The sequence below is a fragment of the Oryctolagus cuniculus genome, chromosome 9 (genome assembly GCF_964237555.1).
Source record: "Oryctolagus cuniculus chromosome 9, mOryCun1.1, whole genome shotgun sequence".
In the NCBI taxonomy this organism is placed as follows: domain Eukaryota; kingdom Metazoa; phylum Chordata; class Mammalia; order Lagomorpha; family Leporidae; genus Oryctolagus; species Oryctolagus cuniculus.
Genome location: NC_091440.1, coordinates 106391249 through 106404899, shown reverse-complemented (window position 1 = coordinate 106404899; position 13651 = coordinate 106391249). Strand labels below are relative to the sequence as shown.

The window sequence follows — 13651 nt, the reverse complement described above, 5'->3', positions numbered from 1 at the left end:
CAGAACTGAGACTTTGTCTGAGGCTCGGCTGATGGGTCACGAACAGCCCAAGGCAGTGCACATGTGAAAGGAGGAAACAGACGTGGTCTTGAAGGGACTTTCTCTTTACCGACTTTGTTGTTTTCTCTTGTCTTTAAACAGTGCCTTTGAAGACGAGACTATGCGGCTTCGACAGCTGAAACTGGACAATCAGGTGAGTCTCCTCTTGAGAGGTAGGTGGACAGCAACATCAGCTGCTGTGCCAAGGGTCTTTGCTCTCAAATCTGGGCAGTGGCTTGGAAAGGAAAAGACTGATGGTCACTCAGGAAGCATTGTCAGGAGTTAGTCGTTGCTGAACCAAGGCTCTGGGTCCTGGCAAGACTAAAATGCTCTGAGGTTGCCAGCAATGAAACTGGCCTTGGCTTGGCTAAGTATTAGAAGAATGTTAGCATTGTATTTCTATGTAGTGACTTGGTTCTGCTTCTTTAAGTACTTCCCTACATTGTAGTTTTATTTAACTACAAGATTTTTCTGTTATCCTAAAATGCAAATCTGAACTTGCTGCTTAGAAACTTCATTGCCTGCAGAATGAATTTCTTCTCAGTGCTGCTCCTAGGATTTAGTCACACATTTATTTATTAAAAAAAATTTTTTTTTACAGTAACATATTTATTTCTTCCAGTAGACTAAGCCCCATAAGAACATGAACCAAGTATGTTTTTGCTGGCCATTACATCAGAAGCTCCTGGTACTGGGCATGTAGTAATCCTTCATTAAATATTTGAATGGGGGTGGGCATTGTGGCTCCGTGGGTGCAGCCACCCCTTGGGACCCCTGCAGCCCACATTGTTCACAGTGCTTGGTCTGAGTCCATGCTTCCAATCTAACTTCCAGCTAATGTGCTTGGGAAGCAGCAGGTGACGGCCCAAGTACTTGGGATCCTGCCACCCATCTGGAAGACCTGGATGGAGTCCCTGGCTCCTGACTGTGGCCTGGCCCAGCCCTGGCTGTTGTGGGCATTTGGGGAGTGAACAAGTAGACTATAGGTCTCTCCATCTGTCACTCTCCCTTTCAACTAAGTACATCTTTAAAAAAAATAAATGTTTGAACGGAGGAAGGAATGAATGAACAGCCTTGTGTGTACACGCTGTGATGATGATTGGGCAGCTTGGAACCGATATCCAACTTCCATTGCTTTCATACACAGGTGCTTCAAACCATTTGTAGAAAATGTAATTAAAAGATAAGTTTATTTGGTACAAAAATTTTTTTGAAGTCCATGCATACAAAGATTATTATTATTTATTTTGACAGGTAGAGTTATAGACAGTGAGAGGTAGAGAGGTCTTCCCTCCGTTGGTTCACTCCCAAAATGGCCGCTATGGCTGGTTCTGTGCTGGCCTGAAGCCAGGAGCCAGGTGCTTCTTCCTTGTCTCCCATGCGGGTGCAGGGGCCCAAGCACTTGGGCTAGCCTCCTCTGCCCTCCTGAGCCACAGCAGAGAGCTGGACTGGAAGAGGAGCACCAGGACTAGAACCCGGTGCCCGTATGGGATGCCGGTGCTGCAGACGGAGGATTAGGCAAGTGAGCCAGGGCACCGGCCCCTACAAAGATTATTTTAAAAGATCATGAAAAAAAGTATTTTAGGGAAGGTGGCATAGTGGGTAAAGCCGTGGCCTGCAGCATCTGCATCCCACATGAGTCCTAGCCGCTCCACGTCCCTGCTAATATGCCTGGAAAAAGCAGCAGAAGATGGCCCAAGTGTTTGGGCCCCTGCACTTATGTGGGAGCCTGGAAGAAGCTCCAGGCTCCTGGCTTCAGCCTGGCCCAGCCCCAGCCATTATGACCATTTGGGAAGTGGACCAGTGGATGGAAGCTCGCTCTCTCTCTCTCTCTCTGTTTTCCCCCCTCTCTCTGGAACTCTTTCAGTCTGGGTCTCCCATATGGGAGAAGGGACTCAGCACTTGGGCCATCATGTGTTGCCTCCCAGGGTGCACATTAGCAGAAAGCTGGGATTGGGAATGGAGCTGGGATGTGGACTCAGGTACTCTTCATTTGGGATGTGAATTTCCCAAGGGGTGTCTTAACTAGTGTGTCAAATGACCGCCCCTTTATGAATGCTTTCTAATTGAGGACATTCTGTAGCCATAGGCTACTTAGGTAGGATCACTGACAACCAAGATGTCTAAGATTCCATGTGTGACCAAAAGTATCTCTGAAGTTTTGTCATTTTTACATTGTTGGTAGAATTAAGAATGGGAATTCTAGCCTAATAAATGACCTTAAAGGTGGAATCATCTAAACCTAGGAAAGAAACTATTTGTTGTAGCTGTGGCAGTGATTCTGATACATAAAGACATGAATACTTACCCTCCTCAACAAAGGTCAGAGTAATTGTCTTAAGCCCTTTGTCTTCTGGGCTCAGACCGGCACTCCAATGTAGGAAGCCCGTGTTGCAAGCAGTGGCTTAACCTGCTGCACAGTACCAGCCCCCAGACAAATCTCTTTAAATTGTGATTTTGGGGGTCAGTATTGTGGCATGGTGGGTTAAGCCACTGCCTGCAGCACTGGCATCCCTTATGGGCACCAATTCGAGTCTCGGCTGTTTCACTTCCGATCCAGCTCCCTGCTGATGGCCTGGGAAAAGCAGGGGAAGATGGTCCAAGTGCTTGGGCCCTTGCACCCATGTGGGAGACCTGGAAGAAGTTCCTGGCTCCTGGTTTTAGCCTGGCCCAGCCCTGGCTGATGGCAGCCATTTGGGGAGTGAACTAGTGGATGGAAGGTCTTTCTCCTTGTCTTTCCCTCTCTCTCTGTAACCCTGCCTTTCAAATAAAAATTTTTTAAATGTGATTTTATATAGGTAATAAAAGCATATGGTAACAATTCCAGTAATGCAAAAGAGATGTTTGATAAAAGATCTGTCTGCCTTTATAGGCTCAGTTCTTTGCCAGGGGCTGTCACTGACTTCTAATGTATCCTGCAGAGATAGTGAGACATAATATTTTATAGGAATTTTTAAAACTTCAAAAGAAAATTCTCTCTGGGCTGTTGTATAACTGTTGGTGTGTGAGAACACTGTCAGGGCCCTGAGTGCTGCCTGATCATCAGAAGGAGGTACCCAGCAGACGAGAGGGGAGGTTCCACCACGTGCAGGCTGGGCATTCGAATGGTGCCAGTCAACAAAGACTGCACCACGTGATGCGTGGAGAACACCACGCTGCGAGTTTCAGCTCTGCCACTGGTCAGCTGTGTGATTTTAGGTAAAGTCCTTAAACCCCAGGGGCCCCCGTTCCTTTGATGAGACTGCATCAAACAGTAGGATGTCAGAAAGGATCTTCGAGCATAGGCTAGACTGCAGCTCATTCTGGAGCCTCGCCGTGCAGAGCGTGCCAGACTGCCTGCCTGAGGGTCACGGGCACTGCCCTCGGTGACAGTGATGCGCTCGGGCAGCTGAGAGAGGCTGGAGAAACGGACGCCTGCTGTTCCTAGGTCGAGCTCAGGAATTCTGCTGTGACAGCAGTCTCTTGGTTGAAAGCCACTGGTAGTGAGCATCGTAGGACGACCAGTCTCAGGACAACTGGTTCTTGCTAGTCAGGCTCCCAAGTGATGACTCTAAGTGAGAGAATTAGTTTCCTGTGAACAGTACACCAGAATCAGACGGTCATCATGTTCCCAACAGAAAAGTCTAGGCGAAGTTTGCCGCCAGAAAGCAGCCTGGTACGCTCGAAACCAGAGCAAGTAGAGTTGGAAAAATGATCTTCAGAGTGAACATGTTGTTTGATGGCGTAATTAGTTTACCTCTACTGAAGGGATATACCTACCAAAGGAATGAGATATGACTGTCCAGCCAGGTCACTGTGCTTGCCCAGGGTGGCCCTAGAGACACGGGGTGAAGCTTGCTCTTTGCTTCCACTTTCCCTTATTTCCATACAAACCACTTGCCTTCTCTTAACTTGTTCTAACATCATCCAGGTTACAGGACTGTTGATGAGATCAAAGCTTATCTCACATCGTCATGATTTCCTGATATTATAATCTTAGAACTTAATGTTTAAAAATCCTGCATTTGGGGAGCTTAGTGGTTAATTTGCCCACATGCCCTATCAGGGTAGCTTGGTTTAATTCCTGTATCTGGCTCTTGACTCCAGTTTCCTACTAATGCAGACCCGGGGAGGGCAGCAGTGATGGCTTAAGTAAGTGAGTCTCTGCCATCCACGAGGGAGATCTAGGTTGAGTTCCTGGCTCCTGGCTTCAGCACCAGCCCAGCCCCAGCCCAGCCCTGGCTGTTGCAGGCATTTGGGGAATGAACCAGTGGATAGGAGCTCTTTATCTGTTCTCCCTACTTCCCAAATAGATATGTAAAGTTGTTTTAAAATGTCCTTCATTTTCAGATAGTTTACACAGAGGTATTTTTGTCCTGTATAGGCTTTTAAACAGCTTTATTGAACTATAATTCACATATTATAAATATATACCCAAGGAAAGAACACAGATAATTTTTGGATCTTATATAAATAGAACCATACAATATGTGGTCTTTTGTGTCAGGCTTCTTTGAGTTAGCGTAAGATTCATCCTTGCTGTAAATTATGTCTGAACTTCTTTCCTTTTCATTGTCAAATAGCATTCCATTTATCAGTTGATGGACATTTGATTTGTTTCCACTTGTGGTTACTATAAATAAGGCTACCCTGCCTATCTGTCTACAAGTTCTCATTTCTCTTGGGTATACACCTAGGAGTAGGTTATGTGAGAAATCTGTTTAACATTTTAAGAAACTACCAGACTGTTTTCCAAAAGGCTGCACCATTTTCCATTCCTACCACCAATGTTTGGTTTCCAGTTTCTCCACATCTGCTCTAACCCTTGTTTTGTCTGTCTTTGATTTATACCCATTGTAGTGGGTATGAGAGTGGTATCCTGTTGTAGTTGTGATTTGCATTTCCCTGATCACTAATGATGTTGAGTTCTTTTTGTGGTTAGTAGACATTAATATATCCTCTTTTGAGGATTTGTGTATCCAAATCTTTTGTCCATTTTTGGAATTGTGTTTTTGTTAAGTTCTGAGTATACTTTACATATTCTGGATCCAAGTTCCTTGTCAAATATAATTTGTGGATATTTTCTCCCTTTCTGTGGACTTTTTATTTTCTCAGTGGTATTATTTTCAGCATAAGAATTTTAAGTATCTGGTTTTTTCCTTTGGTCATTTGCACTCCTGATGTGTTCCTTACAAAACATTGCTTAACCCAAGGTTACAAAAAGACGTGCTCCTTTTGGTTTCTTCTAAGTTTTGTAGTTTTAGTTCTTAAACGTTCTCTGTTCCATTTTTAGTTTATTTCTGTGTTTGGTATGAGACGAGGGTAAAAGCTTCATTCCTTTGCATGTGGATACCCAGTTGTCCCAACACCATTTCTTGAAATACTTTCCCATTGAGTATACTTTCCTTCCAATTTTACTGGTTTCACTTGGATACTCTTATTTTCAGGGTATGTGGATAGTTTAGCTGGCTACAAAATACAAAGATTTTTCCAGAGTCCTGCCATGATACTGCTTAGTCATGGATGTATAGGACACAGAACGTTTATGCCACGTGGTGGCAGAGTCTCCGTGGGTGTGGTTGCCCTCATCTCTCTCTATTTACCCTTCTTCCTTTTTTTTAATGATTTATTTATTTATTTGAAAGAGGGTCACAGAGAGAGGAGAGGGAGAGGGAGAGAGAGAGAGAGAGAGGTCTTCCATCTGATGATTCACTCCCCAATTGGTTGCAGAGCCAGAGCTTGTTGATCCGAAGCCAGGATCCAGGAGCTTCTTCCGGGTCTCCCATGCGGGTGCAGGGGCCCAAGGACTTGGGCTATCTTCTTCCTTTTTTTTTTTTTTAAAGATTTATTTATTTGACAGGCAGAGTCACAGACAGAGAGAGAGAGAGAGACAGAGAGAGACACAGAGAGAGAGAGGTCTTCCTTCAATTGGTTCACTCCTCAAGTGGCTGCAACGGGTGGAGCTGCGCCAATCTGGAGCCAGATGCCTCCTCCTGGTCTCTCATGCACGTGCAGGGGCCCAAGCACTTGGGCCATCCTCCACTGCTTTCCCAGGGCACACCAGAGAGCTGGCCTGGAAGAGAAGCAACCAGGACTAGAACCTGCACCCATATGGGATGCTGGCGCCACAGGTGGAGGATTAACCTAGTGCGCCACAGCGCCGGTTGGGCCATCTTCTGCTTTCCCAGGCCATAGCAGAGAGCTTGATCTTAAGTGGAGCAGCTGGGTCTCAAACTGGCACCCATATGGGATGCCGGCACTTCAAGCCAGGGCATTAACCCGCTGCACCACAGCACTGGCCCCCATTGCTATTGTTCTTGACACCTAAACAGTTAAGTTGAAAATTATAAGGCTGACTAATGAGCAAGGAATTAAGTTTCTTCATCAGAGTCATGAAGAAGCTTCATGTAGTTCCCCGTGCATAAAGGAAGCTAGCTCTCCTAGTGAATCCAGTATTCTCGTCTGCCATGTTCAGTGTTTCTTTTCCTTGGACTCATCCACTCCAGCAAATTCTCTTTGGCCTCCCTTTTTTTTTTTTTTTTTTTTTTTGACAGGCAGAGTGGACAATGAGAGAGACAGACAGAGAGAAAGGTCTTCCTTTTTCCGTTAGTTCACCCCCTCAATGGCCGCTGCAGCTGGTGTGCTGCGGCTGGCGCACTTCGCTGATCCGAAGGCAGGAGCCAGGTGCTTCTCCTGGTCTCCCATGGGGTGCAGGGCCCAAGGACTTGGGCCATCCTCCACTACCTTCCCGGGCCACAGCAGAGAGCTGGACTGGAAGAGGAGCAACCGGGACAGAATCCGACGCCCCAACCAGGACTAGAACCCGGGGTGCCGGCACCAGAGGCAGAGGATTAGCCTAGTGAGCCGCGGTGCCGTGGCCTCCCTTTTCTAGACCATGAGCAGATCACTCCTTTTCTGTAAAACACTTTTTCTTTACATATGTTAATAAAGTGGATTAGGCCGTAGCTTTTGGTTTCTAGTCATAGCTCTAATTTTTAGCTTGGGGCCCGACATTTTGCCTATTCTGAGATATCTCAGATCTATAATAACTTATCTGTGTTATTAGTTCTTATTTGCCAAAGTTTAAAACTGGTGTATGGGCTAGTACCTTCCTCTCCGTCGGGTTGACTTCATCATCATCATCCTCGTCGCCGTCTCTTGTGCCCTTTTCATTTATTTGGTGGTGAGGAACCGAGAAGGGAGAGGAAGAAGGGAGGGCTCCCGTCACTGGTTATCTCCCCAAAAGCCCAGAATGTCTTGGTGGGGCTGAAGCCAGGAGTACTGGGGACTCAGCCGGGTCTTTCATGTGGGTGGCAGGAACCCAGTCACTTGAGCCATCCCCAGGTCCGAATTAGCAGGGAGCTGGAATCAGGAGCTGGAGGTGGAGATCCAACCCAGGCTCTCTGATACGGGACATGAGCATCCGAACCTGCCCACTTCTGATTTGTAATTACGTAAGATGAACAGGAAAGCAAAACTTACTGCTCTTTGGCTGATCAAAACCTGAAAGTAATCTGAGGTTTAGAGGCTAATACATTTTTTCTACTGATTATAAAACTAAGAAAATTTGGAAAACCAGAAAACTGGAAAAACACGCCATCCACCTTCTGCCAGCCAGAGGAGTCAGCCTGGTGGTGCTCCTCCGCGTTTGTGTTTATGTTTGGAACCTGCGCTCCTGCTGTGGTCATAGCAGGGTGATTGCTGTATAGCTCTTCAGTAGACGCGACTCGTGACCTCGGCTCGGCTAGAAATTGCATTGTGTGGTTTTAAGCAGAGCTTTCCAGATTAAATGAATGAGCCTTGTTCTCTGTGCCTCAGCTTTTCCACCTCTGAAGTAAGAGAAGCTCATGTGTATGAGTTCTTGGGAGGATCAGTGAGAAACAAACACTGCATATTCAACGCAGCCGGGTCTCCTGGCTGTCTCATCACGTTGTTTTCTAGAGAGCGCTGCTGGAGAAGAAGCAGAGAAAAAAGCGCCTTGAGCCACTCATGGTGCAGCCAAACCCAGAAGCCAGGCTGCGTTGGTCCAAGCCGAGGGGTAGTGAGGACCAAACTCCTTTGGTGGAACCTTGTACCCTTCACAGCGATGTCATCCTGCACGGTGTGTATTGAGGCAGCGTCACTTCCTGCTGGGGTGCAGTTTTCGTAAACCACAGGAGAAGGTGAGAGGGTTCTCAGGAGGAACCGCGTTAGCATTGTTCCTCGGCACCTTCCTCTGTATAATTGCATTGTGGGTCCTTGAGTAGAAAATAAAAGCCGTGGTCTGGTCAGCGGAAGATGTTTTAAAAGTTCACGTCCATCCTAGAATAGTTGTTTTCAGATGCCAAATGAGCTAGTCTAGAAAGGCGTACTGGAGCAGCTTGCAGCTTGATTGTCACGTGGTGGCAGAGGTTAATGAACTGTGATGAAGGAGTAGGGCGCCTCCCTGCTCCCAGCAGACGGCTCTGAGGATCCTGTGAAACGGGGAGAAGGCAGGGCATTCACCGCCTCTAACAGCCCCCGGAGCTGTGGGCCCAGAAAGCATCAGGTCCAGGTTCCTTCACTCCCAGAGCGTGCTTGTTAATAAAGCGCACACCAGTGCTGGGCTGCTCTCTTAACAAATGCACTTGCAGGTTTTAAGGTAGAAGTGAGTTCTGGGCACGCACGCTGAAACCCTGCAGCTCACTAGTGGGTAATCCTTGCTGCTTCTCTTTCCTTCTCGCTCTTAGGCATTGACGGTCCAGCTGCCTCCCTGAAGCCAGACGCTCAAGATCGGGAAACCAAAGTTCATGTTCTCTCTGTAGGCTCTGCCACCACGGAAGACGAGACTGAGAACAGTGCTGGAGGGGAGGGCACTGTGGATACCGTTTCCAAGCCCGGTCTTCAGGAGATTCTCCAAAAACATGGTGAGGACTGGTGATGATCACTGCTCAAATGCCCGCAGCGGTCAGGGCTGGGCTAGGCTGAAGCCAGGAGCCAGGGCCTTCATCCGGGTCTCCCAAATGGGTGGCAGAGGCCCAAACACTTGGGCTGCCACCTGCGGCCCTCCCAACGGTTTCCTTTTTCCAACAAATATCGACCATTAGTGACTTTTTTTTCCTGCCTGCTTTCTCCTGCCAGGCATCTCGAGCAGTTTGAACTTTGATGAGGAAGAGACGGATGGTGAGGAAGAAGATGGGAAAAAATTAAGTTCCCATTCCCCACATTCAGAAACAGGAAGACCCAATTCTGCATCTAGCCAGAAATCGACCACAGTATGTAGTTCTGAGACTTCCTTCTTTGGAACTAATCTGGCTCCCAGATGTATCTTCACTGTTTTAATGCCACTGCTAAATAGGGTAATTGAGTAGCTCACCACTTCAGTAATCCATAACTTCAAAAACATTTAAGCTCAAATGTAGACTTCAAGTGTGTGACCTAATCCTGTCTCAGGTCAGTTCTTCCGAGGCTGTGTTCCTTTCTTCTTACTTAGCTCCTTCATTACTCCCAACGGCCCGGTCTTTGTTGAGCTTTTTAGAATTTCTTCTCATTTTGTGAGAAGCGTGAAGACATGGAGCAAACCAGTCGGTGTTTTTGGCCATTCGGTGTTGGCCACCGCAGCTGTGAGGTCCCCCGGCCCGGCCTGGCCTCCCTTTGCTCATGGGTGCCCGTCCTTTCAGGACACAGGGGCCACCGGAACCACCGCCCCGCGGCCGGACAACCAGCTGGGAGAGGTGGAGAACCTGGAGGACTTCGCGTACAGTCCTGCCCCGCGGGGCGTCACAGTGAAGTGTCGGATAACGAGGTACAAGCGAGGAATGGACCAGGGTCTCTTCCCCACCTACTACATGTTCTTGGAAAAAGACGAAAATCAGAAGGTACGCAAATCGATTGCTAAGACGACTTGAGAGGGGAGAAGAATGCAGGGGAAGAGATTGCTGGTGGGCCTTGCGATGGAAGTAACGCTGGCGTTGGACCAGGCCAGTCGGAAGTAGCTTGTATTTCCTCCTCCCCAGATGCTGTGCTCTCGTCATCTTCAACGAGCTCCTAGTCTAACAGGCAAGATCTACCGTCTACACCCCCAGCCCCCCAAAAAGGTTTTATCCATCATTTAGGGATATCAAATAATACTTATATTTATTTATTTGAAAGTCAGAGTTACATAGAGAGGAAAGGCAGAGAGAGAGAGAGAGAGAGAGGTCTTCCATCTGCTGGTTCACTCCCCAGTTGGCTGCAACAGCCGGAGCTGCGCAGCTCCAAAGCCAGGAGCCAGGAGCCAGGAGCTTCTTCCAGGTCTCCCACGCGGGTGCAGGGGCCCAAGGACTTGGGCCATCCTCCAGTGCTTTCCCAGGCCATAGCAGAGAGCTGGATTGGAAGTGGAGCAACTAGGACTCAAACTGGCGCCCATATGCCACAGCGCCGGCCCCCAAGACTATTTTCATCAAATTATTTTTATCTCCCTCCCATTAGTTTTTGCTAGTTACTGGTTTTTTCCTTCTTCTTTTTTTCTTTTTGTTATGGTAAAACATGATGTTGTAGAAGGAGAAGGTTTTAGAGAACAGGAAGAACTGGAAATGTAGAAAGACATGCAAGTTAAAAGTCTTCTTGTTTTCTCACCCTGGAAATTACAAGTCTGAGGCAATTTAATATTTGCTAATAAACAACGTGTTTTATATCTGTGTAGATGGTTTTAAGAGCCTCGAAGTGAGATGATGACAGGTGTTGTGCAGCGTATCAGCCTGCCCTGAAGGTGTTTATGTATTATCACCGGAATCCTTGAAACAAGCTCGTTGGGCAGGATTTCTTGTCTTTGCCGTGTGGATGAGGCAGCTGGCGCTTGGGAGTAATTTAGGAGTTACAAATCATTGAGTGGGTGGCGTGAGAATCAAACCCATTGCTCTCGGAGCCCAGATGCGCCCGCTCAGCTCCTGCTGAGCTCCTGCTGCCACCGTCCCGGGTCTAGCAAAGTTCAGGACGGGTGTGTCAGCGTGAGAGCGTTCATTCCCTTGCAGTCACGGGTGTAAAGCAGCAACAAAATACAAAAGCAAGGAGGCTGGTAAAGCTGCCACAGCGGAGAGTGGGCAGGCCCTCAGGATCCGGTCTCTCCTAATGTTGGGAAGACTCATTCATGGCATCGGATGAAGATTTTGGAAGAGTTGTTGGGAGTTTGGGGTTAAAGTTGCAGTTAATTACAGGGAGAAGCAAGCTAGTGTATGTAGAAGTACACAGGAAAGAATTCATGGTGAATTCCGAGAAGCGTTTGGGAGAAAGACCCAAAGATGGCTTGGCACACATTGGGCGCTTGCTGTAATTATCTACTGAATGAATAGGACAGCGTGGGGTTCATTTTTGAACATTTTCTCTTTTTTTTTCCAGATATTTCTTCTTGCAGGTAGAAAGCGGAAAAAGAGCAAAACATCCAACTACCTTATCTCCACCGACCCAACAAATCTGTCTCGTGAAGGGGAAAGTTACATCGGCAAGCTCAGGTGAGCAGCGTGTGTAACTGCCCCGTTCCTCAGAGGTTTCTTCTGTAGCTTCAGAACCGTGCATGTCCCGTTTGCAGTTAGCATTTACTGATGTGATCATCTTAAAGAAAAGTAAAGACAAGGCCGGCGCCGTGGCTCACTAGGCTAATCCTCCGCCTTGCGGCGCCGACACACCGGGTTCTAGTCCCGGTCGGGGCGCCGGATTCTGTCCCGGTTGCCCCTCTTCCAGGCCAGCTCTCTGCTGTGGCCAGGGAGTGCAGTGGAGGATGGCCCGGGTGCTTGGGCCCTGCACCCCATGGGAGACCAGGAAAAGTACCTGGCTCCTGGCTCCTGCCATCGGATCAGCGCGGTGCGCCGGCCGCAGTGTGCCAGCCGCAGCGGCCATTGGAGGGTGAACCAACGGCAAAGGAAGACCTTTCTCTCTGTCTCTCTCTCTCACTGTCCACTCTGCCTGTCCAAAAAAAAAAAAAAAAAGTAAAGACAGATCCAAGTCCCTTCCTTGTCTTCATGAAAGCTCTTTGGAAAAGCGGTGATGAGCATTCAGGCTTACGTTCTGTTTCTCACCTCTGCTGGAGTGTGTGTGTGTGTGTGTGTGTCATCCTCATGGGGGCTTTGTCTCCCGACTGCAGATCCAACCTCATGGGGACCAAGTTTACCGTGTACGATCATGGTGTGAACCCAGTGAAGGCCCAGGGTCTGGTGGAGAAGGTGCACACCCGGCAGGAGCTGGCGGCCGTCTGTTACGTAAGTGCCGCTCCCATCCCGGTCGGTCCCCTTAGCCTCCTGCCGGTCCTGCTGCCGCTGTGCACGGCACGTCACCAAAGCTTGGCTGAGAGCCCTGCTATTTCTGTGACTTCCCCCTTTCTGTTGCTGGCGTCATTTTCTGCATACACCCAAGTTTTACTTACAAATAACCAGCTTCAGTTGTTTTTCACTCTTGCAATATTTCTTGTCGTATCTGCTCTTCCCTTTTCCTAGTGCCACTTAGTTCAGACCTTCCTTCCCTCCTGTCCCTTGGCCGGAGTTTACAAGACACTAAAAGTGATCTCTTGCTGTCTTTTACCTCTGTGGATCACTCTATATTGCTGTCAGACAAAGCTCCCTAAAACAGGGCTCCTGCTCTCCTGTTTCACAGCTTTTTAATGACTGCCCATTACGTGCAGAATAAAGAAAGCCCTCACACATTAGGCTTTCCTTCCAGACTCCTGCCGGCAACCCCATCCCGTTCTTGTTCCAGCCACGAGGGCCACCCCCCACCCCCGAAGTTCCTTTGTCCACCATCTTTCCTCACCTGAGACCCTTCCCTACCCCCCTGCCCTCCCCTCGGTTAATCGGCTCCTGCTGACATCATCTGAGAAGTCTCTCCTGACCACACTCCCCTGTGTCCCCGTGGCTTCTGTGACCCACACAGCACACTCCCAGTTCCTTGTCAGCACGAACCCTCCCTGCCGGTTAGTAATCGCTGCAGACCACTCACCGCTGTATCCACACGAGCACAGGACCTGGGCACAGCCAGCATTCGAAGAGCTGTTGGGCAAAACCAAGCCGAAAGGGATGGGCCCAAGTCAGTTATTGCCATCCCAGAGTCCCCGCTTTCCTGAATTTGAAATTAATCTCATTATTTGATTCCTAGGAGTTTTTTTTTTTTTTTTCAAAGTGCCTGAGAACTATTTGACTTAATGTATTACTTGTATGAATAAAGCATTTTCCTGGATAACTTTCATATATGTAAAATATGAGTACTGACACACATATATCTATTTAATATGCTGGTATATATTTATATAAACTGCATGGCTTGAATTAGAATGTTTTAAAGGAATGTGTTATTTATTTGCGAGAGATCTTTTCCATCTGTTGGTTCATGCCCCAAATAGCCACAACATCCAGGTCTGGGACAGGCTGAAGCCAGGAACCAGAAACTTCATCCTAGTCTCAAACATGCATGTAGGGGCCCAAGTACTTGAGCCATCTTCTGTTGCTTTCCTGGGTGCATTAGCAGGGAGCTGGATTCGAAGCAGAGCATCTGGGTCTCACACCAGGACTCCAATGTGGGCTGCCGGTGTCACAAGTGGTAGTATAACCCACTGAGCCACAACACTGGCCCCTAGCATTTGAATTTTTAACTGCTGGTACAGACCCCATTTAAACTGTGATTCTTACTGTAGCATAGTGTCCCATGCCCT

At 48.0% G+C, this 13651-nt stretch overlaps 1 protein-coding gene across 9 annotated transcripts in view; it reads left to right on the top strand.

Annotated features, from left to right (window-relative positions):
- The window catches only part of TULP3 (TUB like protein 3), a 47404-nt gene that overhangs the window by 29188 nt on the left and 4565 nt on the right, over positions 1-13651 (top strand). For 5 of the 9 annotated variants that reach the window (XM_008259668.4, XM_051850237.2, XM_008259669.4 and 2 more), the window contains exons 2-8: positions 142-193; positions 7960-8119; positions 8727-8903; positions 9118-9251; positions 9657-9854; positions 11353-11465; positions 12095-12209. In XM_008259668.4, coding sequence (XP_008257890.2) covers positions 142-193; positions 7960-8119; positions 8727-8903; positions 9118-9251; positions 9657-9854; positions 11353-11465; positions 12095-12209 — 949 coding nt within the window. Of the gene's footprint in view, positions 1-141; positions 194-7922; positions 8120-8726; positions 8904-9117; positions 9252-9656; positions 9855-11352; positions 11466-12094; positions 12210-13651 lie in introns of all 9 variants that reach the window. The other 4 variants (XM_070049365.1, XM_051850240.2, XM_070049366.1 and 1 more) reach the window with 2 other exon arrangements.